This window comes from Chlorocebus sabaeus, chromosome 16 (genome assembly GCF_047675955.1).
Source record: "Chlorocebus sabaeus isolate Y175 chromosome 16, mChlSab1.0.hap1, whole genome shotgun sequence".
In the NCBI taxonomy this organism is placed as follows: Eukaryota; Metazoa; Chordata; class Mammalia; order Primates; family Cercopithecidae; genus Chlorocebus; species Chlorocebus sabaeus.
Window position 1 is genome coordinate 40,074,938 of NC_132919.1, and position 27,937 is coordinate 40,102,874.

The 27,937-nt window shown below is 57.8% G+C and overlaps 1 protein-coding gene and 1 long non-coding RNA gene across 21 annotated transcripts; one reads left to right on the forward strand and one right to left on the reverse strand.

Moving 5' to 3' along the window:
- On the reverse strand, positions 1-3,197 carry LOC140708653 (uncharacterized). 2 transcript variants are annotated; one of them, XR_012088806.1, is made up of 2 exons: positions 2,751-3,197; positions 1-760 (listed from the first exon to the last, which is right to left on the reverse strand). It is a non-coding gene; the product is annotated as an uncharacterized lncRNA (long non-coding RNA). The 2 variants fall into 2 exon arrangements; XR_012088805.1 differs by lacking the exon at positions 2,751-3,197 and adding an exon at positions 957-2,360.
- Positions 198-27,839, forward strand: TSPOAP1 (TSPO associated protein 1). Of its 19 annotated transcripts, none has more exons than XM_008011310.3 (32): positions 198-1,221; positions 2,023-2,130; positions 2,392-2,520; positions 3,077-3,256; positions 3,783-3,974; positions 5,238-5,315; positions 5,402-5,485; positions 5,751-5,840; positions 6,014-6,136; positions 6,392-6,496; positions 8,390-8,440; positions 8,839-8,859; positions 9,674-9,878; positions 10,515-10,687; positions 12,420-12,535; positions 12,835-12,944; positions 16,235-17,065; positions 17,235-17,386; positions 17,724-18,101; positions 18,186-18,425; positions 18,775-18,960; positions 19,546-20,385; positions 20,982-21,081; positions 21,161-21,312; positions 21,955-22,123; positions 22,508-22,579; positions 23,247-23,279; positions 23,469-23,572; positions 23,656-23,727; positions 23,968-24,078; positions 24,744-24,805; positions 26,671-27,839. In XM_008011310.3, the coding sequence occupies exons 1-31, from the start codon at positions 889-891 to the stop codon at positions 24,771-24,773; spliced, it is 5,568 nt and encodes a 1,855-aa protein (XP_008009501.3). In that variant the 5' UTR covers positions 198-888; the 3' UTR covers positions 24,774-24,805; positions 26,671-27,839. The 19 variants fall into 19 exon arrangements, with proteins under 19 accessions (XP_008009501.3, XP_008009502.3, XP_008009504.3 ...); XM_008011311.3 differs by having other exon boundaries at positions 22,535-22,579; XM_037993343.2 differs by adding an exon at positions 24,279-24,347 and having other exon boundaries at positions 797-1,221; positions 17,724-18,425; positions 26,671-26,779.
- The last annotated feature ends 98 nt before the right edge of the window (positions 27,840-27,937 follow it).

The following is a 27,937-nucleotide window of genomic DNA, read 5'->3' on the forward strand; positions in this document are numbered from 1 at the left end:
GCTCACCCCCCCCAGTTCTGAGGCTCAGCCCTCCTCGGAACCCACCATCTCGAGGCTCCCGGACTGTAAGGGACCCCTGCAGTCCCCAGAGCTGAGGCCAGCAGGGGCTGAGACTATGAGGCAAGCAGCCCATCGACCCAGACCTCCTTAGGACCAGCCCAGTCACCCAGCAAGCGAGAAAGCAGCAGCGGAGAGCAGAGCCGGAGATAAAGGACCACAGCAGACCACTGGGGATCACCCCCAGCAGCTCCTGAAGACCCTGGCCGGGCTGAGGGGTTGCGACGGAAGGCCAGACCCACAGACACTGACAGACACACAACGACAACGATGCACACAGCTGCACGACACTGACACACTCAGATACAACCAGTGACAGCATCACATACTGCCACAGCCCTGCAATACAGACACCCACACACACACAGAAACAACTGGCAACTCTGAAATGGGCAGACAGTGACACACAGCACCACCCCCCTCAACACACAGAAGTGGGGGCACCCATCTTCCCAACACACGAGACAACATTGACCTGCACGGACAGACCTGGAGACACACACACGCACCCTCACCCAGGCGTAGCTGTCGGTGGCCTCTGCACATCCTCCCCACCCCCACGGGGACACCCTCGCTCCTCCACACACTCGCGCACACACACAGAGCCACCAGCAAACATAGCTCACATACCCCTGGCTCCAGCTCCGGCAGCCCTGGCGCCTTCTGCAGCCTCCTTTGTAGGTGGGGAAGAGCTCAGCCAACCCTGGATGGAGTGTCGGTGAAGCAAGAGCTCAGAGGGGAGCGGGGCTGGCCTGGCATGACCCTTGCCAGTCCCCCCACCTGGCTGGGTGATGTCCCCTGGCCCAGGTTCTGGGGACCCTTGGCAGTACCATGGAGCAACTGACAACCCTCCCACGGCCTGGGGACCCTGGAGCCATGGAGCCATGGGCACTGCCCACCTGGCAGAGCTGGACTCCAGGTCGAGGGGGTGAACCTGGCAATGCAGCCCCAAGTGTCGCTGATACTCCTCCAGCAGCTCTGCAGCTTCCAGAACTGAGGTCTGAGGAGAGTTCCGAGCCCAAAGGAGCCAGGAGCTCTGGGCCCATTGGGGGCACTGACCCTGAAGAAGCAGAGGCTTGTCTGCCCAGCCTGGGCCAGCAAGCATCGAGCTCTGGACCCACCTGCCAGAGGCCAGAGGATGAGGAAGTAGAGGCTTTCCCAAAGGTAAGGGATCTGTGGATGGCTGGGGTCTGCAAGGTGGGGTCTCTCACCGTGTCCTCTAGCCTGGCCAGGAGGTGAGGCGAGGTGTGCATCCCTACTGCCCACCTCTCCTCTCTTGGCCCGTCTGTGGGTCTGTCTCTGTGGCTATCTGTCCTCTCTTCATCGAGCAGGAATCTCAGGGGCTCCATTTCTTTCGTCATTTGCCTGTCCTTCTGACCCTCTTTGCCTGTCTGTCTAGATCTGGCCCTGCTGCTGCCCTGTCCCTCTCTGTGCCTACCCCTGACAGTGTGTCTGTCTGTCTGTGTCTCTTCCTCCATGAGTCTGTCTGTCCTTGGGGGCTGGGGGGTACAGGGTGAGTGTGGAGGTGCACGGAGAATCAGTGCAGAGGAAGTAGAATGAAGGGAGGGGGCTCGGTGCTGGGCTGAGCCAGGGTTGGGGTGGGTGTGAGCAGGCTCCTGTAGAAGAGGGAAGGAACAGGACTTTGGGGGAGGGCAGGGGAGTCTGGAGGGATGGGAGTGGGAGCTCTAGCTGGCACGTCCCTGGAGGAGAAGATGGGCAGGAGTGGGACGAAAAAGGGAGGAGCAGGAGGGTGCCAGGGTTGGGGGCGCCTATGTGGACAGGAAGGACTGGACAGTTCCTTCTCCTAGGCCTCCTCTGCTCCTCTCTGAAGACCTGGGATGTGGGGGAAAACCGTTTCATCTCCACATCTCCTTGGACCATGGATGGGGGATGCTTCCACATGGAAGGTTCTGGCTGGGTCACATGGGTTTCTGAGGTGCTGTCCTTGGTCCTTTCCCATGCCAGGCCAAGCTGAATATGGGCTTTGGGGACAGGCCCAATCTGGAGCTGCTGAGGGCCCTGGGGGAGCTGCGGCAGCGCTGTGCCATCCTTAAGGAGGAAAACCAGATGCTGGTGAGGCTTGGAGACTGGGGTGCTGCATTCTGGTTGGAGCCAGGCCCTCTGCCTCAGTGTCTTCCTCACCCCATGAACATCTCTCCAAGTGGGGGCTCCATGGAGGTGACAAAATGCTGAGACCTAGAGAGGGTGAACCCCTGCCTAAAGTTGCCAAGGACCCCACTGTGAGCCTAGGGCTCTAACCCAAGACCTGGGTCATTAGGACTGGGTCTGTGGGGTGCTCCCTACATGCCCCAATTCTGCCTGACCCCTTGTCAGAGGAAGAGCAGCTTCCCTGAGACGGAAGAGAAGGTGCGGAGGCTGAAGAGGAAGAACGCCGAGCTGGCGGTCATTGCCAAGCGCCTGGAGGAGAGGGCCCGAAAGCTGCAGGAAACGAACCTGAGGGTGGTGAGGACAGGAGGCTGCTGGGCGGAGGCTGGGCGACCAAGGAAGAGGGGAGCCAGGGCTGTGCTTGAGGGCTGTCTGTAGCTTGGGAGTCAGACTCAGCACCCAGGAAAGCAAGAATCTAAGGGATAAGGTGCAGGAAGGGCAGAGGCTGGCCAGGCAAGGAGGCCAAAGGTTTCTGGAGCTGTAGTGGGGAGGTTCCTGAGCAGGCAGGGAGCAGGGTTCTGGATTACCATGTGCTGGTGCTGGCGGCAGCTCCTGCTGAGCTCATCTCAGGGTATAGAGCTGGAGTGGGGGCAGGGATGAGACCCGTCACAGTGGCAGCCCCAAATTAGCAGCATCCTTTGATCCTAAACTCAGATGTAGAGTTAATCCTTTCCGACTGCTGGGATGGGGTAGAGTGAGGCTGCTGGCTTTCTGAGACCCCAGTCGAGGTGGAAGCAGGTGGCCGCTCCCCTAGGTTTTCATGCTAACTCCTCCTTTGGGAGGAAGGAGATGAAGAGTGGGAGAAGTGCCCCAGCCCTCAGGTGACCATTGGCCTTACCCCTCCTCTGGCTAGGTGAGTGCCCCCTTGCCCCGGCCGGGGGCCAGCTTGGAGTTGTGTCGGAAGGCCCTAGCCCGCCAGCGAGCCCGGGACCTCAGTGAGACAGCCAGTGCACTGCTGGCCAAGGACAAGCAGATTGCTGCCTTGCAGCGGGAGTGCAGGGAGCTGCAGGCCAGGCTCACCCTGGTGGGCAAGGTGCGAGGAGGCCCTGGTCACCTCTTCCAGCTCAGCCCTGCACAGGGCTATCTGCCTGTTGTGGGATGCGGACAAGACGTTAATAAGATGCAAATGAAACGGGAGGGTGGAGGTTGCTGGGAGTAGGTTCCCCTGGCAACGGCCCAGGTGGGAGAGGGGAGAAGGGGGTGGAGCCATGACTCCCAGACCTGGGCATTTCTGTGCTCCAGGCTTGAGGCTGTGTGCCAGTGGGTCTGGCTGTATGCATCCACACATCCCCTGTAAATGTTCACAAGGCATTTAGCACAGTGCTGGGCACATTGAGAGCACCCAAGAAATAAGTTACTCAGAATGTCCGCACAGGGGCTCGCGGGAGCATGTGGCCACACACGCATGCACATGTAACCAGGCATGTACGCTTGTGAGGGTGTGCACACTCCCGCGCATTGGAGTCCCTCCAGCAAGGCGAAGGGCTCTCCAGGGGATGGCATGGGGCGGGCAAGGGTTAGGCCTGACTCCCCTCCCTGTCCCTGTCCCCCAACCTCAGGAGGGTCCCCAGTGGCTCCACGTGCGGGACTTCGATCGGTTGCTGCGCGAGTCCCAGCGGGAGGTGCTGCGGCTGCAGAGGCAGATCGCGCTGCGCAACCAGCGGGAGACGCCCCCGCGCCCGCCGTCCCGGCCCCCGGGCCCTGCTCTCCCGGCCAGAGCAGAGGCGCCGGCTCCCGGGGCCCCGGGAGAGGTGAGCGCCGGCGCAAGGGCAGGTGTGTGGGTGCGTGCAGATGGCGGCGGGGAGCGACCACCGGGATCTCCCCTGCACCGTGCTCAGAACCCCAAGGACCCAGTGGTGGTTTGCGCACTCCCAGGGACTGGGGAGCTTTCCCGTCCTGGTCAGGGTCCACCTCCAAGCCTCCCGCGCTCGTACCTGCGCCGTGCCCTCCCCTGGGGGCTCCAGGGTTCCGCCCTCCATAGGCCTGCGCCCAGTGGGGCCCGGCCGGCCGCCCCTGCCGCGCTGCCAGTGGTACGGCCCAGCCGCAAATCCCTGGTTGCCCTGGCAGCCGCCCGGGGCCCAGCCCGCGCCGCCTCCTCCCGCCGCCGCCGTAGAGCGGGGACGCCCCCGTCAGCGTCCGCCTGGCTGGCCAGGCCTGGCCCCGGCTACCCGGGGGCGGCGGTGCGTCCGCCTCGGCTCCAGGTACAGGCAACCCTCACTGAGCGGGGGACTTAGGCAGCCCCTGATTCAAGGGCCAGGGACCTGCTCCGGACCCCCAGAACTTAGGGGTCTGGCTTCTCTCCATCATCCTAGGTGGGCAGCAAATAGGTCCTCCTCCTTCTGGGAAGAGAGCTGGGAGGAGAGACCAGGTAGTGATCTGATAGTGACCAAGACCTCCGGGTGGGGGGAGGCTTCTTGCTCAGATTTTGTCCCTCTGGCTGGCCCTGGAAGGGAGATGCACCTCCCATTAAGACCTGTCCTCCCCCAAAGTTTGTATGGATAAACAGAAGGTGTGGCAGGGTGGGCTTTGGGGAAGCCAAGAGAAGGGTCTGGCCGGGCTCGCGCTGCTCTAGGCCAAGCCCAGATTTGGATGATACAGAACTCCTGTCTTGGGGAACACCACTTCCCTGGGGACCCAAGCAGCCTCCTAATTCTCTGCCAGTCGCTGAAGGACACCCAGGACAGTTATTGAGTGCAGAGCAGGGCTGCTGCTGGAAGCTAAAAAGGGAAAGCTTTGGCCTGGATAAAGGACCCATCTCCCAGGGCACACGTGGGTCCCAGGATCTCAAAGCACTTACAGCTCCAGGACACAGGGGTGCAGCCTTTGTACTTATACATCAGCTGGAGACAATGGGAGGGGATGGGCAGACAGTACCCCTCTGTGCTCTTCCTAGGCAGGGATCTCTTGCTGGCTGAATGATGGGGTGGGAACCTGCTCTGGGCAGGCTGGGCTGGGGCAGGCTGCCCTGGGGCCCTGTTCTCCGGTGCCAGCCCTTTGCCCCTGGGCATTTCCAGGCCACACCCCAGGAGGATGCAGACAACCTACCCGTGATTCTAGGGGAGCCAGAGAAAGAGCAGAGGGTGCAGCAGCTGGTAAGTCCTAGGTCAAGGGCTGGAGGCAGCCTGCTGTGGGCAGATGTACCTTCCCACATGAGGAGCCCTTGGTTCTGACCCAACAGGAATCGGAGCTCAGCAAGAAGCGGAAGAAATGCGAGAGCCTGGAGCAGGAAGCCCGGAAAAAACAGAGGCGATGTGAGGAGCTGGTGAGCTCTTGAGGGCAACCCAGAGGCCAGCTCCTCCCTTTGCCCTGGCCAGCCAGGTGGTGGGCTCCCTCTCAGCTCTGCTCCCGCCCCTGCTGCCCTCAAGAACACATTTTCCCTCCTGCTCCTCGGTGCTTTCCTTTCCTGGCTGGTGCAGGTTCCAGCAGGGGAGGAAGGCCTTGCCTGGGAGGAGGGCAGGGTCCTCTGTGCGGGGAGAGGGGAAATGTGGGTGCTGGGCCCCCTCCTGAGAGCTCCTCTGCCTGCTCAGGAACTGCAGCTGAGAGAAGCGCAGAATGAGAATGCCCGCCTGGTGGAGGAGAACTCCCGGCTCAGTGGGAGAGTCACAGAGAAGGAGCAGGTACCATTTCCACCCAAGTGCTGTGGAGACCTGTGCTCCCACCAGAGCCCCAGTCCCCAGCCAAGGGGCTTTCTCCTCCACCCCTGAGCAGGGGTAGGGGACTGTTCCCGCTGTGAGGGCTCTGGTGGGTCAAGGCTCACCCACCCAACTCCCTGCCACTGCCCCCTCACTAGGTGGAGTGGGAGAATGCGGAGCTGAGGGGCCAGCTCCTGGGGGTGACACAGGAGAGGGACTCAGCCCTTCGCAAGAGCCAGGGCCTGCAAAGCAAGCTGGAGAGCCTGGAGCAAGTGCTGAAGGTGAGGGGATGCTGCAGGTTGGGTAGGGTGCTGGGCCCTGGCACAGGGAGCAAGTGGGACAGCAGAATATGCTTAGGGAGGGGCACTAGCTCTGAGGGCTGGACCTGGAGCTGCAGCCCCTTGCCGTCTCCAGACTCAGTTTCCTTTGTAATAGAGGAATCTGGAGCAGACAGTGTTCGAGGCTTCCTCATCTTAGATCTTCTCTAGAAATGGCCAAGTGGGGGCTCTGGCCTTGACTTGGATCTTGTGTTTCAGCACATGCGGGAGGTGGCCCAGCGGCGACAGCAGCTGGAGGTGGAGCATGAACAGGCTCGGCTCAGCCTGCGGGAGAAGCAGGAGGAGGTCCGGAGGTTGCAGCAGGTGGGGCGGCAGTGAGGGAAGATGGCAGGCTGCCGGACACCGGTTTTGCTACTCACTCATCGCACAAGCATTTACTGTGTGCCTGGCACTGTGCTAGGCATTGGGGAGACTGTGGGAAACAAAGACCAGGTCCCTGAGCAGTCAGCAAATTAGCAGATCCATGAGTGAGCTGATTTCAGACACTGATGTGCACAGTGGTGGAGAGGAACAGGGTAATGTGACAGAATGACTGGGATGGGGTGAGGAGCCACTTCAGAGGTCATCAGGGAAGGCCTCCCTGAGGAGATGACAATTGAGCTTGCCAGGCAGGAGGCGTAGATATGTACATGCTCTGTGGCAGGGAAGAGCTGGAGAAGCCTGAGACCAGTGTGGCTAGAATACAGCAAGGGATGGGCAGCATGGTGGGAGCAGGCAAGAACCGGATCCTGTCGGGCCTTAACAGCCATGTGAAGAGTTTGGGTATTTTGCTTTGTGAGTAGTTAGAAGCTCCTGAACGATCCTAAGTTGGGGAGTGGCATGATCTGAGTCACAGGATCACAAAGACCAGGTCCCTGAGCAGTCAGCAAATTAGCAGATCCATGTGTGAGCTGATTTCAGACACTGATGAGCACAGTGGTGGAGAAGAACAGGGTGATGTGACAGAGTGACTGGGATGGGGTGAGGAGCCACTTTAGAGGTCATCAGGGAAGGCCTCCCTGAGGAGGTGACAATTGTGGCATTGTGGAGGGTGGATTATGGGAGTGGGCGTGGAGCAGGGCCTGGGCAGTAGCCTGGGAGGGAGATAGTGGCTGTCTGGACAGGGATGCATGCAGCGAAGGGGGAGACAAGTGCCCAGGTTTGAGTTATGTTTTAGAGATAGAACTAACAAGCTTCTACCCGGGCATGGTGGCTCACGCCTGTTATCCCAGCACTTTGGGAGGCCAAGGCGGGTGGATTACTTGAGGTCAGGAGTTCGAGGCCAGCCTGGCCAATATGGTGAATCCCCGTCTCTACCAAAAATACAAAAATTAACCTGACATGGTGGCATGTGCCTGTAATCCCAGCTACTCAGGAGGCTGAGGCAGGAGAATCATTTGAACCCAGGAGGCAAAGCTTGCAGTGAGCTGAGATTGCGCCACTGCACTCCAGCCTGGGCGACAGAGCAAGACTCCATCTCAAAAAAAAAAAAAAAAAAAAGAATTGACAAGGCTCCCTGTGGGATTCCAGTTGAACCCCTTCTCTGTCAGCCATTTGCTGTATAAACTCTGGTGGAGGTGGGGCTCTTCCCGCTCTGCGAGGTGAAGGATGAAGGGGCAGCTGATCAGAGAGGTAGGGCATCCCAAGTGCTAAGTTCCATTCAGGCCATGTCTGAGCTACGTGTTAAACATTCAAGGGGAACTGTCCACAGGCAGCTGGATACATGAGCCTGGGGTTATGGGTAAGTTGGTCTTGGACATATTTGGAGCCATCAGCGTGTTCAGTTGCATGAGTAGATGGGAGCCCTAGGGAGAAAGTAGACAATATAAACTGGGCCAGCACTGGGTCCAGGGGAACCCTAACATTCAAAATGGAGGGCAGGAAGCAGGCAAAAGAGGCTGAGAAGGAGCATCCAGAAAGGTAGGAGGGAAACCGGGAGGATGGTTGCTCAGGAAAGAGGGGAGCAGACTCAGCCACGCTCCTCCTGGACCCCTTTGCCTTCTGGTCTAAGTTATGGTTCAGGGTGGGTGTTCAGGAGGGAGAAACTCTTCAGCCTCCCCCTTCCCTATCCCTCTTCCCTCTCTCCCTACTCTTTTCTTTCTACTGGCTTCTTCCTCCCCTGCCTCTGTCCTTTCTACCCTCCCTCTTTTGCATCCCTCTCTACTCCACCCCATTCCTTCTCCTTCCCTCCAGCATTTTGGTTCCTCCCACCTGTAGGCCCAGGCAGAAGCCAAGAAGGAACATGAAGGAGCTGTGCAGCTGCTGGAGGTAGGGCGCCTGGAAGTGGCCCCCAGTTCCACCGTCTTGGGAGGAAGGCAGGGGAGCTCCAGATAGAGCTGGAATGGACTATGGTGGTGGGGAGAGGGGTTGCAAGAGGGGCCCTTAAATGCTCCAGGGCCTGGGGGAGTCCCCTTCACCACTGGCCTATTTCTCAGGGTGGGCATGGCTGGGCAGGGGGCTTCTAAGTCTGGTGGCAGCAGTCTCCCATTGCTGCCACCCCCAGGTGCCTTTACCCTGAGATATCCTTCTGTTTAGGAACTGCCAGTCAGTCCAGGGAGCTGACTGGGTGATGTCCACTTAGGCCCCCTTCTCCCCCTCCCTCTCTGGGTTAGCAACCCACAGTGCTCAGGGTTCTAACCTGTTCTCGGCTTCCTTTCCTGCAACAGTCTACCTTGGATTCCATGCAGGTAGCGCCTCGTTCTCTGCTTCCCCACACCTCTCTAGGCTGGCTGGGTTGCATCTCCTCCCTCAGGGCCCAGGCAGTCCCACTCTCTCATCCAGCAGAGGGGGTATCACTGGGAGCAGACCTGAGAATCCAGAGGGGATGGGGTTCCCACAGGACATGTGCAGCTGTCCCCTCGTCCCAGGCCTGCCGCCATGTCTGTCAGACACTGGGCCTCCCCTCTCTAGACACCCTGATCATGAGGAAGGTCATCGCCAGTCTAACTTAGGAGCCTCGCCATAGAGGCCGGAGAGAGCCCCTGCTATTGGGACTCTCCTCAGACCTGAGAAAACTTCCCGGGCATTGGCCCATTCCCATCATGAAGACATCCCTGGCTCTCCTGTGGAATTTCCTGCCCACCTCTCTCAGGGAAGGGGTTTGGGTTGCTGACTATGGGAGGGTGATGAGCGGTGGAGCTGAGAAAACTCCTGTGGTGATGGTGGTGATGATGGGGTGGGAATGATCCCTGTTGGCCTAGAAAGCAGCCAGAGGCAGAAGTGCCATTGCCTAGGGCCTGAGGGTTGGTGACTGTGTGGCAGGCCCCGGCCTTGGCTCTGGAGGGGGCTGGGGTGAAGATGTCCCAGGACACAGCCCAGGACTTCACCCTCAGCTCTGATGCGTTAAGGGCCGTGTGGTGGCCAAGGCAAGGCTGGTGCCTAGGTCTGGGGCTGGGTGGATGGATGTGACCTGAAACCCAGTGTAGGGCTGTGTAGAGATGGCACAGGCTGGCACTGGGCAGCTTTGAGGGGCCTGGTGGCTCATGGTGGGTCTTGGCCCAGGCCCGGGTTCGAGAGCTCGAGGAACAGTGCCGCAGCCAAACCGAGCAGTTCAGCCTCCTGGCACAGGAACTCCAGGCCTTCCGCCTGCACCCGGGCCTCTTGGATCTGCTCACATCTGCCCTGGACTGCGGGACCCTTGGAGACCGCCCACCACCCCCCTGCTGCTGCTCCACTCCCCGGCCTTGCCGGGGGTCTGGCCCCAAAGGTAAGGTGGACCCCAGTGGCACTGGCCTGGAATCCCCAGGCCTGGGCTTTTGTATAGAGCAGAGAGTTCAGGATCAGAGAAGGCCAGCAACTCATCCCAAGTCCACAGCAGGTTGGGGCTGTGCCTGGCTAGAACCAGGTTCTGATGGGGGAAAATAAAGCCCGGGGGAGTGACTGTCCCAGAGTCTGGCCCAGGCATCGTGGGCCACTGCTCTTCTCCTTCCAAAAGGACCTGAATGATCAGGGCTGAGGGCTGGGCACTAGGAGTCAGTAGCAGGCAGTGTGGTCTTGTGAAGAGTGGAGGCTTGGGGGTCAGTCAGATCTGGTGGTCCCAGCTCCGCTTACTTGACAGTCACTGTGAATTGAGAATGCTGCTTAACCTCTCTGGGCCATAGTTTTGTAAGCTGTAAGACAGGAATAATTAAATGCATCTTATCAAGCTGTTTTGACGATCATGTGAAATAGTATTTGTAAATCAGCTATACCTCTATTTAGTAAGTTTCTCTCTAAACATTTCCCTTTTGGTAAGGAAGCCCGGCTATGGAGGGCCTGGCCCCCATATCCAAGAAGCACCACCCTATCTCCTGGTCCCTCCTCAGGCCACAGACCCCAAGCCCACGTGCCATCTTCTCTTTAGACCTTGACCTCCCGCCGGGCTCCCCTGGGCGCTGCACCCCAAAGTCTTCCGAGCCTGCCCCTGCCACCCTCACTGGGGTCCCTCGAAGGACAGCCAAGAAGGCAGAATCTCTCTCCAACTCCTCCCACTCCGAGTCCATCCACAACAGCCCCAAGTCATGCCCTACACCTGAGGTAAGTGCTAGGGTGGGGCCTGAAGTTCTGGCTTTGGTTTTGGGCAGGGTGCAGGGCAGGTGGCCCTGACTTCTTCTGGGGTCCCCAGAAGTTGGGTGGCGATTTTTGGGGTCCCAAGTTGGGAGGTGAGAGGCCTGCGGATTCCTCCTGTGGGCGAGGGGCTCGGGTGGAGCCGTTCCTGCCCTCCGCCGCCTGCCTGCAAGCCGCACCTGGGGCCACCCCAGCCCACTCCTGGGAGGCCCAGGGAGGCTCTGGAGTGCTGGGCTGGATGGAGGAGACACTTGGGCACCAGGATCTGCATAAAGAGACTGTTCGTAAGAGCATCTGTAGTGAAAGCAGGTGGTTGTGTGAGAAAGCACATGTTCCAGGATTCAAATCCCAGCTTTGACTTAGGCAAGTCACTGAGCCTTTCTGAGCTTCGGTTTCCTTATCTGAATCCTGGAGCTAATAAAACCTGCCTTCTAAGCTTGTTGTGAGAGTTAAATGAAAAAGGAACATGCCTGTCTCAGTGCGGGGCACAGAGGATGTGTGCTCAACGGGCGGGGGTGGGGGGCAGCTGTTATTATTACTAAGTTCCTGGGCATCACTCATAGCTCTGGTTGTCAACTCATCCTTCTTTCTACCCACAAACCCCAGAAGGTGGAGGGGGCAGGTCAGGAGCAACTCTGTGAGCCAAACATTCAGAAAGTGGTAGAATGAAGCCCCGGGCCTCTACTGCCCCCTCGTGGGATAGAAGGGTGGTGTCAGCTTTGGATGTGGTCATGGAGAGGTTGCCCACTTGGTCCCCTTCTCCCAGGCACTGGCAGAGAAGAGAAGGCAGCCTGTTACCCAGGCTACCCCAGCAACCTCAATGAGGGTCAGTGAATTGGGGTGCCCTGAGGTTGGGGTGCCCTGGGCTGTGGGCCAGGCAAGTAGACAGGAAGTTCTGAGTTCCAGAGCTGAACGGCAGACACACTGTCACTTGGCTAGAAGCAGGGACCTCTCAAGCTCCTTCTGCCTCCTTGCTTCCAGCGATTTACAGTTGGGGTGCTTTGCTGAGGTGTTTCTTTTTTCTTTCTTTCTTTTTTTTTTTTTTTTTTAAAGACAGGGTCTCGCTCTATCGCCCAGGCTGCAGTGCAGTGGCACAATCTTGGCTCACTGCAACCTGCGCCTCATGGGTCCAAGCGATCCTCCCACCTCTGCCTCCCAAGTAGCTGGGACCACAGGCGTGCACCACCACACCCAGCTAATTTTTGTATTTTTAGTAGGGATGGGGTTTTGTTATGCTTCTCAGACTGGTTTCAAACTTCTGGCTCAAGCAATCTGCCCTCCTCAGCCTCTCAAAGTGCTGGGATTATAGGCATGAGCCACTGCACCTGGCAACTTTGCTGAGTTTTTACTTTAAGGAACCAAACCAAATTTCTGTTGACACCCACGCCCCACACCAGCATGGCCTGCACCCCTCTGAGATGAGGCAAGTGGCTTTATTTCCTGTCGGGTGCAGTAGAGGCTCAGGGAGGGATCTGGGTTATCCCCACTGCCCCTGCCCAGGGTAGCTGGGCTCTGCCAGGACCTGTCTCAGGTACGGATTTAGAGAGCATCAGGGAGTTCTTGCCACTGGTCTTGTGCAACAGGTGTGTGCTCAGTTTCCCTCCTCAAAGCAATAGGTCCTCTGGCTCAGCCTGGAAACCTGCCTGCTTAGTGTTTGGCCCCAGGCCCTGAAGAGGAACCAGCCCTTTCTGTTTGCCCCCAGGTGGACACAGCCAGTGAGGTAGAGGAGCTGGAGGCAGACAGTGTCTCCCTGCTCCCAGCCACGCCAGAGGGCAGCCGGGGAGGAGCCAGGATCCAGGTCTTCCTAGCTCGTTATAGGTGGGTACCTCACCCTCACTGCCCTGGAGCCCAGCCCCAGCATTTGGGGTGTATGAGGGGGCCGAGAGGAGATAGAGACCTCTGGAAGTGGTGGGGGCGGCACAGGACACAATGGACCTATTCTCATAACCTAGTTGGGCCAAGGTGGGTGCAGTGAGGACTGTGCTTTGCTAGTGGTGGACAACCACAACCAAGTCTCCATCCATAAAGGCTCAGTGCAGTGGGAGAGAGAAGACGGGACATGGAAGTGGAGTGTAGGTCACTCTCTTCCTCCTCCTCCTCTGTGCCTCCCCCAACAGCTACAACCCCTTTGAGGGCCCCAATGAGAATCCAGAAGCAGAGCTTCCGCTGACAGCTGGCGAGTACATCTACGTCTATGGCAACATGGATGAGGATGGCTTTTTTGAAGGTAGGAAGGTAGTAGGGGGTCATTCTGTCCATTCCCCTGCCTTTGAGTCCATGTTCCCAAAGACATTCATCCATCCATCCATCCATCCCCTCTGCCCAGCGTGCTCAGCCCACCTTAACTTTTTGGTTTCAGCTAAAAGGCATACAGAGATCTAGTGGCCATTGGGGAAAGAGAAAGAAGGGGGTCTGGCTCCAGGCAGGACAGGACAGCATAGTCCAGATGGTGGACAGAGTGTCACAGGAGATTTTGGCTAGATTCATTTTTGTGCGGATGGTCAGGGCATGGCAGTGTTTCACACTAGTGACACCTGAGGTCAGGTATGCAGCATAGATTTGATGCTGGACTCCAGTCAGGTACGTGAAGGAGGAATCAGGGTAAAGATCCCAGGGGAAGGTATTCGCAAGTGGTTAGCAGCTGTCAGGGCCCAGGCAGGGTGTCCGCTTCAGGGAGGTTCTGCAGCTCCTGTAGGTAGTCAGAGGGCTGACCAGGCAACTAAAGGCAGATGCCTCACTGAGACTGGGTACCATGGGCCTGCGGAAGACATGGCCTTGGGAGACTCTCTCAGGGTGGCTCTGGCCTGGGCACCACCAGGCTGAGTCCATCAGCAGCAGAGAGGTTGGCACTGTGTAGAGAATTGGATGGGGCATGGACAGGGCAGGGCGAGAGCCACAACTGTGTATAGAGATTCAGGAATGGGCTTAGCTCTGAATCTGTAACCCTGGAAGTTTGGGAGCCTGCTCAGATTCTTCTCCCTGGGTCCTCTGCCTGTGATTTGAGGAGCTGCTGGGACCCATGGTACCTGGCTTTGTGGCCTAAACAGTTAAGCTTCCTGCAGGGGTAGATTATGAAGATCAGAATTAATAAAAAGGTTTCAGGAAAACAATACTTTATAAATGAAGAAAGAAAAAAAAACCCACCCAAACCAAAAACCAAAACCCAAACACCCTTTTTTTGGAGGCAGGCAGCAAAGGCATAACTATTAACTAACCACAAATGACTAGAATTTGAACTCTGCGATCTGGGATAAATTGGGATAGATGTAGAGGCACGTAGACCACTGGGGGCAAGATGCCATATTCCCTGTCCAACCGTAGCTAAAGGGCTGCTTCCTCTACGTCTGGGCCACCTAGGCTATTCTCAGCTGTGTGGGCTTCTGGAGCATGTGCCTGACTCTGCCCCAGGCTCCACCTTCAGCCCTGCAGGCTGGAGATCCTCTTACTGTGAAGATTCCTGCCTTTGTCTCCCACTCCACAGTGCTGGAGCTTATGATTGTTTCCTAGGGCTGCAGGAACAATTACATGGAGTGACTTGAAACAATAGACATTTATTCTCTCACTGGCCTCTTCTGGAGGCCAGAAGTCTGAAGTCAAGGTATTCACAGAACTGCATCCCCCGTGGGGGCTCTATGGGAGGTTCCGTTCCTTGTCCCTTTCAGCTTCCGGTGGCTCCAGTTGTTCCTTGGCTTATGGCCGCCTCACTCCAGTCTCTGTGTCTGTGGTCACCATCGCCGCCTCCTCTTAGTGTTTCTCCTCTGCGTGTCTCTTATAAAAACACTTGTCATTAGATTTAGGACCCACCTGGATAATCTAGGATGATCTCATCTCAAGATCCTTAACTTAATTACGTCGGCAAAGACTCTTTTTCCAAATAAGGTCATGTTCACAAGTTCCAGGGATTAGAACATGGACATGTCTTTGGGCGGCCACCATTCAACCCTCTACAGTGCTTATTCTATCGGCGAATTTATTGACAGTCCCTCTTGTTTCTTAAAGTTCCTTACTGTTTTTTTTTTTCCTAGCACAGGCAGAGAGAGAGGGTGGAGGTGGGGGGCACAGATGACTGTTGGGGGAAACTCCAGGCCCCACTGCAGCTCAGACCTGCCTACACTCACCCCTCTCCCCTAAGCCTTGGCTCGTGCTCCCCCTTCCTCCCAATAAAGCACACCAGCTGCCAGCTGTCTGTTTCCTGAGAACTTTTTTCTTCTTTAAATTGGCCGTGACATGACATGTTAGGTGCCCAGCTTCCCTGACATCCCTCAATCAAACAACAACAGCAAATGTTTTAAAACACTCTCTTGTCAAGTCTTCAGGAGAACCGACGCAGGTAACAAAACATAACCATTTGGTAACAAAACATAACCATTGGTGGCTGCCTGGATTGATTGCTGTCAGTCATGCTCCTAGACGCAGGCCTGCTGGGGGTCCTGATCCTTCTAGAACTTACAAGTGACTCTTTTCACTAGCACTTACTTCATTTGTGTCTAAAGATTCCTTCCCTTACTCTGCTGAGTTGGTTGTCTCTCTCTCCCTCTGTGGATGTCTGCTGTTCACAAAGGGAAGTTGAGGGGCACCCTGGCCCCTGTTCCTCAGGCCCAGGTAAAACCCAATCAGCAGAATTTTTTTTTTTTTGGATACAGCATCTTGCTTTGTCGCCCAGGCTGGAGTGCGGTGGCGCTATTACAGCTTGTAGCTTCTGCCTCCCGGGCTCAAGCAATCCCTCCACCTCAGGCTCCTGAGTAGCTGCAACTATAGGCGTGCCACCACTCCCAGCTAATTTTTGCATTTTTTGTAGAGATGGGGTTTTGCCATGTTGCCCAGACTCGTCACAAACTCCTGGGCTCAAGCAATCTGCCTGCCTCTGCCTCTTGAAGTGCTGGGATTACTTCATAAGTCACCATGCCTGGCCAGTTTTCTCATCTTGACCTGCTTATTTTTTAAAACTTTAATAGGAAATTATGAAATTATTACTGCAATTTTTAACACAAAAGTGTTCGAATGTACAGAATACATTTGAATACTTACATACCCAGCACCTAGATTCAACAATTGTTAAAACGTGGGCATATTTGCTTTATCTGTATGTAAGTTAAAAATGATTTTAAAAGCATTATGATATTTTACTTTGAAATACTCAATGTGCTTATTTAGAACATGATATTCTCCTCCGTCCTCACAGTCCGAGTGTCACCTGGTAGCTTATTAGAATCACAGGATCTCAGCCCCATCCAGAGAGTTAGAATCTGCGTTTTAACAAATATCCAGGTGATTCGTATCCAAGTTAAAATTGAAGAAGCACTGTCCTGTAGAACCAAAATACTATTATCAGACCTATCTCTAATCCAGATCTTTACAGCTCTTGTCTTTTAGAAGAATTGACAGTTAAATGTTGATTTGAATCAAATGCTGAAGATCACCCACTAGCAGTTGCTAAAATACATTTACTATACCATTTTTTCTTTATCTCCTCTCTGTCTTCCCCTGCCCTGCCCTTTCCTGTCCTCCTCCTGCCAGGAGAGCTCATGGATGGCCGAAGGGGCCTGGTCCCTTCCAATTTTGTAGAGTGTGTGTCGGATGACGACCTCCTGACCTCCCTCCCTCCGGAGCTGGCCGATTTGTCCCACAGCTCAGGCCCTGAACTCAGTTTCCTGAGTGTGGGTGGGGGTGGCAGCAGTAGCGGGGGCCAAAGCAGCGGGGGACGGAGCCAGCCCAGACCTGAGGAGGAGGATGCAGGGGACGACCTCAGTGTGAGCCCATCACCGGAGGGCCTGGGCGAGCCTCCCGCTGTGCCTTACCCCCGCTGTCTGGTGGTCCTCAAGCAGCTGGCCCACAGTGTGGTGCTGGCCTGGGAACCCCCTCCTGAGCGAGTGGAGCTACACGGTTTCCATATCTGTGTGAATGGGGAGCTGCGGCAGGCCCTGGGGCCTGGGGCGCCACCCAAGGCTGTGCTGGAGAACCTGGACCTGCGGGCCGGGCCTCTTCACGTTTCTGTCCAGGCCCTGACCAGCCGGGGCAGCTCCGACCCACTGCGCTGTTGCTTGGCGGTGGGTGCCCGGGCTGGAGTGGTGCCCAGCCAGCTGCGGGTCCATCGGTTGACAGCCACATCTGCTGAGATCACCTGGGTGCCCGGCAATAGCAACTTGGCCCATGCCATCTACCTCAATGGGGAAGAGTGCCCACCTGCCAGCCCCAGTACCTACTGGGCCACCTTCTGCCACTTACGGCCTGGCACACCCTATCAGGCCCAAGTGGAGGCTCAGCTCCCACCCCAAGGGCCCTGGGAACCAGGCTGGGAGAGGCTGGAGCAGCGGGCTGCCACCCTGCAGTTCACCACACTCCCAGCAGGTATGTGGGCTTGGGCTCTGTTGTCCAGAACACCCAGGAGGCCAGGCCATGGGTGATGGAAGAAGGGGACCCTGATCTTATTTGCATTATCAGAGAAATGGCAAATTGGGCAGGTATCTCTGATAGGGAGCATCCTGCATCACTGGGTCTTGTGCCTCTCTGCCCCCAGGCCCGCCTGATGCCCCTCTGGATGTGCAGATCGAGCCTGGGCCCTCCCCTGGAATCTTGATCATCAGTTGGCTCCCAGTCACCATCGATGCTGCTGGCACATCCAACGGTGTCCGGGTCACAGGCTATGCCATCTATGCTGATGGGCAGAAGGTATGGCCCTGCCCACTGTACCCTGGGAGTGGAGGTGGATCCCTTCTTGCTATGCTCAGAGACTAAGGCTCTCTGACCTGGCACAGAGATGCCCAGCCCCTGGCATTTGGGCACCATGAGGCAGATGGGTTAAGAGCATGGGCTTTGGTAGCACGTGATGGATTTTAGAACTGTTCCACCACTGAAGCCATGTGGCCAGGAGGATGAAATGAGATAGGCCATGCAGAGGGCTTAGCACAGTACCTGGCATAATGCTAGCTGCCACTGCTGTCAGTACATCCTCACACTTGGCTGTCTCAGCCTCTGCTTCCCATCCTGTGCCCCCTCCACCCTACAGATCATGGAGGTGGCCTCGCCCACGGCAGGCAGTGTGCTGGTGGAGTTGTCCCAGCTGCAGCTGCTGCAGGTGTGTCGTGAGGTGGTCGTGCGTACCATGTCGCCCCACGGGGAGTCGGCGGACTCCATCCCGGCTCCTATCACTCCCGCCCTGGCTCCAGCCAGCCTGCCGGCCCGAGTCTCCTGCCCCTCACTGCGACCAAGCCCAGAGGCCAGAGCACCCCTTGCTTCAGCCTCCCCAGGGCCTGGAGACCCCAGCTCTCCTCTCCAGCACCCTGCTCCCCTTGGAACTCAAGAGCCCCCAGGAGCACCCCCTGCAAGCCCTTCCAGAGAGATGCCAAAAGGGTCCCACGAGGATCCTCCAGCACCTTGCTCCCAGGTACCCTGTTCGGGGAGAGGGGAGCAGGTGCATGCTGGGAGAGGGACCTGGGCTTGGGTCCTTCCTCAGTGCTCTCTGTTCCAGGAGGAGGCTGGGACAGCAGTGCTGGGCACCTCAGAGGAGAGGACAGCCAGCACATCCACCCTGGGTGAGAAGGACCCTGGCCCCGCAGCTCCCTCACTGGCCAAGCAGGAGGCCAAGTGGACTGCAGGAGAGGCCTGCCCGGCCCCCAGCTCCGCCCAGGGAGCACTGGCCCAGCAGGCGCCAAATACCGAGGCGTGCCAAGGAGGAGACCCAGGGTCTGGGCTGAGGCCCAGGGCTGAGGTAGGGTTTGGGGACACACTGTCACTTCAGAGAATTGGGGCCTGCCTCCCTATCTTCTGCCAGCCCAAATCCAGTTGCCTTCTCTGCCTGTCCTCTGCTCTGGTCCTGCTCTCACACCTTTGGCTGTGCTGTGTGTCTGTCTTTCTTCTAGGACTTCTCTGTCCCATGTGGCTCCCATCTCCCTTCTCCCACCCTGCCCCTGACCCATGGTGTACCTCCCCGATTTAGGGCATGGCTCTTTCTCCCTCTGCCAAAGGACCCTTGTTATTGTGGCTGGGGCTGACCCTGCCTGGATCCCCCTGTGCCCCTCACTGTCCTTATCTCTCCTGCTTTGCCTCACCTCTTGCAGAAGGAGGACGCGGCAGAGCTTGGGGGTCATCTGGTGAACTCCCTCGTGGACCACAGCCGCAACTCAGACCTGTCAGACATCCAGGAGGAAGAGGAGGAGGAGGAGGAGGAAGAGGAGCTGGGTTCCAGGACTTGCTCCTTCCAGAAGCAGGTTGCTGGCAACAGCATCAGGGAGAACGGGGCCAAGGTAACAGGGTACGGATGGGCTGCTGGGCCCCAGGCCTCAGTCTCTGGGGCCTCCCAACCGTGTATCAGCAGCTGCTCTGACTGCCACTGAGTGCCAGTAACATTCTAGGTCTGTGGCCTGGGCCCTGTCCTAAGCAGAAGATAGTAAGTGACCCAGGATTGGCCTCTGCCCTCCTGGAAAGAAAGGGGAAGAGGAGGAACTCATTTCTGCACCTTCTCTCCCTCCAGCTCACCAGAGACAGCATCCTGGCCAAGGGAGGCTGGTGCCACCTAAGATTCTTGTGCTGGTAGCTTTTGGGGAGGGGATGGGGAGGTCTGCTTCTCAATGCTCCTGTTCCACAGGGCTGGTGACAGTTCCTAGAGTGTGTTCCCTAATTCTTCCTTTGGCTCTCACTGGATATGTGTGCGACTTTGGGCCAGCCACTGTCCCTCTGGTTCCTTCCTCTCGGAGGAAGCTGTGGGAGGGCTGTGGGGTTGTCCGTAACCCCTGCCTTCGTTTGAGGGCAAAGATCACAGCTCTCTCTCCTCTTCCCCACACATCTCTCTTCCCTGCTGTGTTCTACTCCCACCTCCCCACCTCCACCAGTCCCAGCCCGACCCCTTTTGTGAGACTGACAGCGATGAGGAGATCTTGGAGCAGATCCTGGAGCTGCCCCTCCAGCAGTTCTGCAGCAAGAAGCTCTTTAGCATCCCCGAGGAGGAGGAGGAGGAAGAGGAGGACGAGGAGGAGGAGAAGCCAGGGGCAGGCTGTTCTTCCCAAGAGCCTGGCCCGCCTGAACCTGCATTGCTGGGGCTGGGCTGTGACAGTGGTCAGCCTCGAAGACCTGGCCAGTGTCCCTTGTCTCCTGAGCCCTCCAGGGCTGGAGACTGCCTGGAGGACATGCCTGGATTAGTTGGTGGAAGCAGTCGGAGGAGAGGAGGGGGCTCCCCTGAGAAGCCCCCAAGCCGCAGGCGGCCTCCAGATCCCCGTGAACACTGCAGCCGACTTCTCAGCAACAATGGGCCCCAGGCCTCTGGACGACCCGGCCCCACGCGGGAGAGGGGTGGCCTCCCTGTAATTGAGGGCCCCAGGACTGGACTAGAGGCTAGCGGGAGAGGGCGGCTGGGCCCTTCCCGGAGGTGCTCCCGTGGCCGGGCGCTGGAGCCTGGCCTGGCCAGCTGCCTTTCCCCCAAGTGCTTGGAAATCAGCATTGAATATGACTCGGAGGACGAGCAGGAGGCGGGCAGTGGGGGCATCAGCATCACCAGCTCCTGCTACCCTGGAGATGGGGAGGTCTGGGGCACAGCAACCATAGGAAGGCCCAGGGGGCCTCCGAAGGCCAATTCAGGCCCCAAACCCTACCCACCCCTCCCAGCCTGGGAGAAAGGGGAGCCAGAGCGGAGAGGCCGCAGTGCGACGGGCAGAGCCAAGGAGCCACTCTCCCGGGTCCGTGCTCACTCCCCGCCCTGGGCAGCCCCTGCCTGCTGCTGCCTGGTGGCCCTGCTTGCTGCCCACCAGCAGCTCCCATTCCACGCTGCCGCCTCCATCAGCAGAGGTGGGGCCGGGCCTCCGGGCTCCCTCACCTGCCTCCTCCCACCCACATTCCACTGCTTTGCTGCTTCTGCTGATCAGAACTGGGATGTACAATATTCTATCACTAGTCACCTGTTGCGGCCTTTGGGCAGGGTCGCCCTTTCCTCTGCATAGCTAGTTATGGCTTCAGGACGCTGACTGTGATGCCATGTCCAGGGTCACCTGCCCTGATGCTGATGGGAGGCCCTCCTCTCACAGGCTCCTCAGCCAACTCTAGTCCCCTCTACTCCACTCATCTACTTGGGGGCTGGGGCTGGGGCCTCCCCTCCTGCCCGCCCTCCCACTGTGGGAGTGTCTGAGGTCTCCAGCAGGCCAGGCGAGACTCCAGGAGAGGACTGCTGTGCTCCTGCGCTGCTGTGCTGCTTACGCTGATGGGGCAGAGCTGGGGAGCACGGGCCCACCAGAGGGATGGTGTGTTACTTCTGCCATCTGTTGCCCTCTTTTTGCAGGCAACAGAGACCAGAGAAGCCAGAGGGCAGGACAGCTCTGGGCGGAGAGGCCCCCAGAAGAGAGGTGCCCGAGTCCCCAGGCCAAGCACTGCAGAGCTAGGTGAGCATCTGATGGGGGTTGAGCTAGAACCCCTCGGCCAGAGCTCGCTGCATCACCGCCCTCTCCACTGTCTCCACAGTCCCTGTGAGGAGCCCGTCAGAAGCATTGGCTTACCAGCACCTACCCGTCAGGATCTTTGTGGCTCTGTTTGACTACGACCCCGTGTCAATGTCGCCCAATCCTGATGCTGGAGAAGAAGAGCTTCCCTTCCGAGAGGGTCAGATCCTGAAGGTGACTGATTTGCCATCAGGGCTCAGAGCTCCAAACACCAGCTAGGTCTTCCCTCCTCCCTCCTTTCCTCCACTGGAGGTAGCACAGAATCATGGCGGAGAACACAGCTTCTAGAGCAGATGACGTGGGTTTGGACCCTGACTCTGCCGCTTCTAGCTGTGTAACCTTGAGTAGATTACCTAGGCCCTCTGGGCCTCAGTTTTCTTATTGGTAAAATGGGGATAATATTAGCATCTACCTCACAGGGTGGTTTGTGGATTAAATGATCCAATGTACATAAAGTGCTTAAACTGCCTGACACATAGGCAGCACAGTCTAACTATCTGCTGCTGACATTGCTATTTTTATTATTCCTCCAAGTATTGATTGAAGGCATTTTGCTATTGCTCTGAGATTAAGGAGATCCACTCTGGGGTGGGCAAAGGGCATGACCGTGTAGACAGTGAATGGGGTAATACAGAAAGGGCTGTTTTCTCCTGTTCCTCTGATCCTGTTCTTTTCTGTTTTTCCCCTTTTCCCATTCCATGGCCTACGAAAGGGAGAACATTCTTCTGCATTTCCAAGTGGGGTGTTGCTGGGGTTCGGGGCCTGGGGCACAGGGAGAGAGCAGAACTGGCTCAGACCACTGTTCTGTGCCTCCAGGTGTTTGGGGACAAGGATGCCGACGGCTTCTACCGGGGCGAAGGTGGCGGCCGGACAGGCTACATTCCCTGCAACATGGTGGCTGAAGTGGCTGTGGACAGCCCTGCCGGGAGACAGCAGCTGCTCCAGCGGGGTTATTTGTCCCCAGATATTCTCCTCGAGGGCTCAGGTATGACCTGCTGCTGTCCCTCACCCCCCTCCTACCAGCCCTCTTCCAACTCCACCTGACCCTGAGCAATTGTTGTGTCTGGGGTGCCCCCACTTACCCAGACTCTAGCAGAGCCTTGGAGCCTTGAGAACCCTGTGGCGTGGTGGTCAGACTGCACATGGGCTGGCCACATGGAGTGGGCGTCTGTTGCGGAGGGGAGTACAGTCATGCAGCCAGGAATTTGGGGTCCTGGAGGTTGGGTGGGGCTCTTGTCAGGGATGGGAGATGAATGCCCTCATGAAACAAGCTCAGTAAGCCAGCACGGCCCTGAGAGGAAACTCCAGAGTCCCAGTCCTGTCTCTCCCACCTCCCCTGCCTCGCTTTCTCTCTGCTTTCCTGGATCAGGGAATGGTCCCTTTGTGTGCTCCACAGCCCGCACAACTGGGCCTCCTCCCAAGCCCCGCCGCTCCAAGAAAGGTGGGTGAGACCCCATTCTCTCTCAGGTGCTGGGAGGGTGTGTGTGCGGGAGGTGGGTGAGACCCCATTCTCTCTCAGGTGCTGGGAGGGTGTGTGCGGGAGGTGGGTGAGACCCCATTCTCTCTCAGGTGCTGGGAGGGTGTGTGTGCGGGAGGTGGGTGAGACCCCATTCTCTCTCAGGTGCTGGGAGGGTGTGTGCGGGAGGTGGGTGAGACCCCATTCTCTCTCAGGTGCTGGGAGGGTGTGTGTGCGGGAGGTGGGTGAGACCCCATTCTCTCTCAGGTGCTGGGAGGGTGTGTGCGGGTGGGGTGGCGCTGCTTGGCTGGCTGGGGAGGCACCTCTGGAGTTTTGAGCAGGTAAAGGGAATCAGGGCAGACCACCCACATCCCCTGCCTCCCCCTGTGGGGGGCTTTTATCCGGTGGGGATGAGGGATGGTTTGTGGAGCTCTCTGTCCCCACAGGCACCTGACTGTAAAATCCACGAACCCTGGACATGCCATTTAGCCTTTCTGGGTGTTAGTTCACCGCCACACCAAAGGGCTGGGGAGATGCGCCCTCAGCAGCCTTCCCTGCCTGCCTCCTTGTGTGTGTGTCTGGCCTGCGCTGCAGCACCTGCAGCCTGGGCGGGCAGGGCGGGGTGGGGCTCACAGGCACATTCTCTCCACAGCTGAGTCGGAAGGCTCTGCCCAGCCCTGTCCAGGTGAAGGAACATCCCTGGGCCCGGGAGGCTGGGGAAGGAGATAGGGTGGGTGGCCCCTCTGGTCTCGCCCCAGGGGCTACAACTAGTGGGGAGGTGGTGACAGGGGTTCGGCAGGGGTCCAGGGCAGAAGACAGGATGGAGTATAGGGCTCTCCAGAGAGTCCAGAGTCTTCTCCTCCTCCCCCTGCAGGCCCCCCTAAGCTGGTCGCCTCCGCTGAGCTGAAAGCTCCCCACTCCATGGTGGCTGCATTTGACTACAACCCCCAGGAGAGTTCCCCCAATATGGACGTCGAGGTGAGGACCCTCAGACGGAGCCCAGCAAAGGGGGCGGTGGCAGAGCCTTCCTGGGCCTGATGCCCTCCTCTTGTTTTCCACAGGCAGAGCTGCCCTTCCGGGCAGGGGATGTCATTACTGTGTTTGGGGGCATGGACGATGACGGTTTCTACTATGTGAGATTTTATTGTTGGGGAGGGTGTACCACACCCCAGCCCCCCAGACTTCCCAGGGAGGGCTCTCCCAGAGCCGGGCAGGGGGATGGGCAAGGAACCCTCAGGAAGTCTGGTGGAATGGAACGGGTCACCTCCCTGGACAGTGGTTTTGGCCCCAGCTATTCCCCAGGGGCATCAGGGTCGAGGGGCAGAGCTAGAGCCTGTTTCCTGATCTCAGCCTCACCAGCCTCTCCTCTCCAGGGGGAATTAAATGGACAAAGGGGCCTGGTTCCATCCAACTTCCTGGAGGGCCCTGGGCCTGAGGCAGGAGGCCTGGACAGGGAACCCAGGACACCCCAGGCTGAGAGTCAGGTCAGTGAGGAGCTGGGCTCCCAGCTTGGCAGGGCGGTCTACCCTACTGGTGGGGTGGTAGGGCCAGGGCAGTGTTGCAGCAGGGGTGCAGCTGGGGTGGTCATGCAGGTAAGCACTGTGTCCAGTGCAGAGCCACTAAGTGACCACCAGAGGGGAGCCCCACCAGGCAGCTGCCCCCAAATATGTGCCCCTCTCTGCAGAGGGGTGATAGCTGTGACCCTGACCCTCAGGCCATTGGACCGGCTGCCAACACCTGGGGGCTGACGCAGGTGAGGGGCCCTGTGGAAAAGGACCCCTCTGCCTCACGCCTGTAGCCAATCAAAGTCCCTGTTTCAGGATACTCCCACCCTGGGTGGGGGGGGGTCTCCCTACCTCCCAGGTGCCTTTGGAAGCCAGTTGCCCAGCCAGGCCCAGCTTCCTGGGTTCTCATTCCTAGAGCTTACCTCTTCTTGGGGTGGGTGGAATACAACTAAGCCTCCACCCTCAGAGGGCAGGGAGAGAGGGTAAAGAGGCCAAGCCCCAGCCAGAAAACTCAGGGCTTCCATGTGTAAATGCAAAGGCCTTGGAGAGCAGGGCCCACCAATGTACAGGGCCACCTGGCGGCCGGGTGGAGAAGATGTGGGTCTGTCTGTAACCCATCTCCTCTCTTTGTTCCCTGTCCTCAGAGAACGAGGAGGAGAAGAGTCCAGTGCTAGATGGAGATAGATATATGTAGAGAGAGCAACATGTAAGTGGGGGGACTGCCCCGCTGTGTGACCCCTCACGCCCACTTGACCATAATCAGACAGCGCTCCTTTGTCTCAAATACTGGAGCTGACCCAGCTTTCCCACTGTCGTCCAGGGAATGGCAAAGGAGAGCTTGCCATGAGCCAGATTTGCATAGAGTCATCCCTCCCCCTCCCTGCTCCCCTTGCCTTGCCTTTACCTAGGGCAGTGCCAGCTGTCATAGGATTACATGTCATGTTAGTGTGTGATGTCCCATATTAGCTGATGCCTGCTATTCTATAACACATATGGTTTATAGAACATGACGTGGCATCCATAGTAGAACTCATCAGTGGTATTATGATACTGTGCGGCTATGGTATTATAATATTGTAATTATTACTGGTGCCAGGGTGACACTGTAATGCCACCAGTAATAATAGGCTTCCCACCCTTGTCCTCTGCATCGTGACCTGTTAGGGTGATCAGATGCATGATTTACCTCAAACTCTCAGTTTTCTCTATTTGGGGGATAAAAGGGGAAGTTTGGCCAGGTGCGGTGGCTCATGCCTGTAATACTAGCTACTTGGGAGGCTGAGGTGGGAGTCACTTTAGCCAGGAGGTCGAGGCTGCAGTGAGTGGTGATCACGCCACTTCACTCCAGCCTGGGAGAAAAATAAAAAAAATAAAGGGGAAGTTTGAGTAGTCCAAATCCATAAATAACCCCAAACCATTATTCTCGGGAGCCCAGAAACCTCATCCTTTTGTTTCCCTGACAACTTCTCCCTCCTGGATGTTTCGGAAGGAGCCCTAAGAGGGAGTGGGAAGGGTCTGGGGCTCCCCAACTGGCTCTCAGCTCTGGCTGGTTGGTGGTAGATGCTTTGGCCTCTGTGGGCAGCCCTGCCACATCACCACAGGCCTGGGGCGGGGTTGGGGCCTCGGCTGTGCACCCACTTTCCTTGCCTCTGGCCTGGGCTCTATAGTTGGTTCTGGCTGGGAGCCTGCCAGGCTCTGGGCAGCGAGTGGGAGTTTGAGGAAAGGAAGAAATGCAGGCTGGCAAGAGCTGACAGAGCTGTGCCAGGTCCCGGAGGTGAAGGTGGGAACAGAGGTGTGGGGGGCTTTCTGGTGGCTTCTCTGTTCTCCCAGCTTCCTGGCCTTAGATCACTAAGGAGCGCCGTCTGGGTGGGCTCGAGGCAAAGGGAGTGGAATTAGGAGGAGATTCAGTAAGGGAGAAGATGCTGCAGCCTCCAGAGCCTGTGGTTGGGGCTGAGTGATGCCCCCAGCTGTGAGTCCCTCTGGGTCCTTGGCCTCCCCACAGTCCTTTTAGGGCCCTTAAGGTAGAGTCCCAATCTTCCTCCCCATGGAGTGGGTACTGGCTCCATTCCCTGAAGGCCTGGGGGGGCCACACCTGCTGAGTTTGGGGAGACGCTCCTGTCTACGAGGGGCTGTGGAAACTACCTTCCTTGGCAGTGACAGCTGCTTCTAAGCAGTCCTTGTCCTTGCACTCTGTTTTTTGGGAGAGAGGTGACATGTGAGAAGTTGGGGGCACCCATCCCGAGGGGCAGCTTCCAAGAACTCTTGGGCCTTGTCAGCCCTGCATCCTGGAGGGAGAAGGGAAGGGACCTGGCAGGGTCACAGGTGAGCAATCCAGAACCAAGACTGCATCCCCTGGGACTCCCAGCTCAGTGCTCCCTCGGCATCACCCTCCCCATTCACCGCCTGTGCTGTGTGTGTCTGGCAGTGCGTGGTGGGAGGTGAGGCTCTGGTTCTCACCCATGGTTCCATGACATGGGAGGCTGTAGGCCGCTGAGGCTGTGGAGAGAAAAGTGGTCAGGGGGTCGGGAGGGAATCAGGCCCTGACCTTGCTCCTTCTGTCTCACATTTCAGGACTGGGGCTGCACCACACAAGGGCCCCCCGGGCCCCCAGGTGGGCCCTGTGCTCCCAGCCCTGACAGCGCCCCCAGGATCGAACGTGGGGAGCCCCAGGGCAGAAGCGAGAAGGTGTGGGGTTTCTTCTCCAAGGGGAAACAGCTCCTCAGGAGGCTGGGCTCTGGGAAGAAGGAGTGAAGCTGTGGCCCATCCTGCAGGCAGAAGAGGCCCTGAGAGGCCCCCAGACCACCATCTCTGCTGAGCAGGGAAGGCTCAGACTGGGCCCAGAGCCCCTGTTCTTCTGCATTAACACTGTGGCACTCAGAGGATCAAAGAGCCTCCGTGAAGTTCAGAGCTAGATGGCTCCTTAAGGATGAACTCTCTAGAGAAGCACCTTCCTCCTACAGTAGGGGAAACTGAGCCCACAGTGAGTATGTAACTCGACCAAGGTCACTGAGCCAGGACTGGACCCAGGACCCTCGCATCCTGGTCCACCCACCTCGTCTACTAGTGTCCCACAGTGCTGCGCTAGTCCCTTCTGCCACCCTCCCCAGTCCCAGGATGGGCCCTGCGGGGAGAAAGGAGCCTGTGTCCCCTGATGGCTTTGGCTGTCCTGATCATGTCTTCCCTCCCCTGAAGGAAAGTTTGCACTGGATTTTCTTGGAGCCCCACCTCCCCAGCGGGCAGGCGGGCGGAGCCGTGTATATATGTACATACTCAGTGCCTCAGTTCAGCTTCTTCCACCTCGCTTCCACTGCAAGGCCCCGGAAGGAGAAAGGCCAAGCCAAAGCAGGCCCCACCCCGCCCCCGTCGTGCTCCACCCCTCCTTGCCGGGGCCTCCTGGCCCTTGTATGGTCCCGCCCCCAAAGACCCTGGGGCCCGCGGGGCCGAAAGCGGAGTTGGGTTTGCCTTATTTTGCTCATTGGATTCAAGTTCTTTTGCATAGTTTTCTTTTAACCCCTGTTGGAGTCCAGGGGCTGGAGAAAAGGACAGATTTATGCAACTATTTTCATACATTCCCCGTTCAGAGTGGGGTAGGGGGTTCTCCACCCTTACCCTATCCACTCCATCCCCCACCCTCTGCCGGGTGAGTGTCTCTTTGCATGTTTCCTTTGCTGTGGTGGGAGATTGTTTGACTGAACCCCCATTCCCACCTTGGTCTCCAGGGGTGTGGAATGGTGGGGGAATTTGTTTAAAAAGACATTTTATTATAATAAAGTCTATTTTCACAAAATCTATGCTGGACTCTACGTGGGCAAAGGACTCCTTGGAGGGGGTGGGGCAG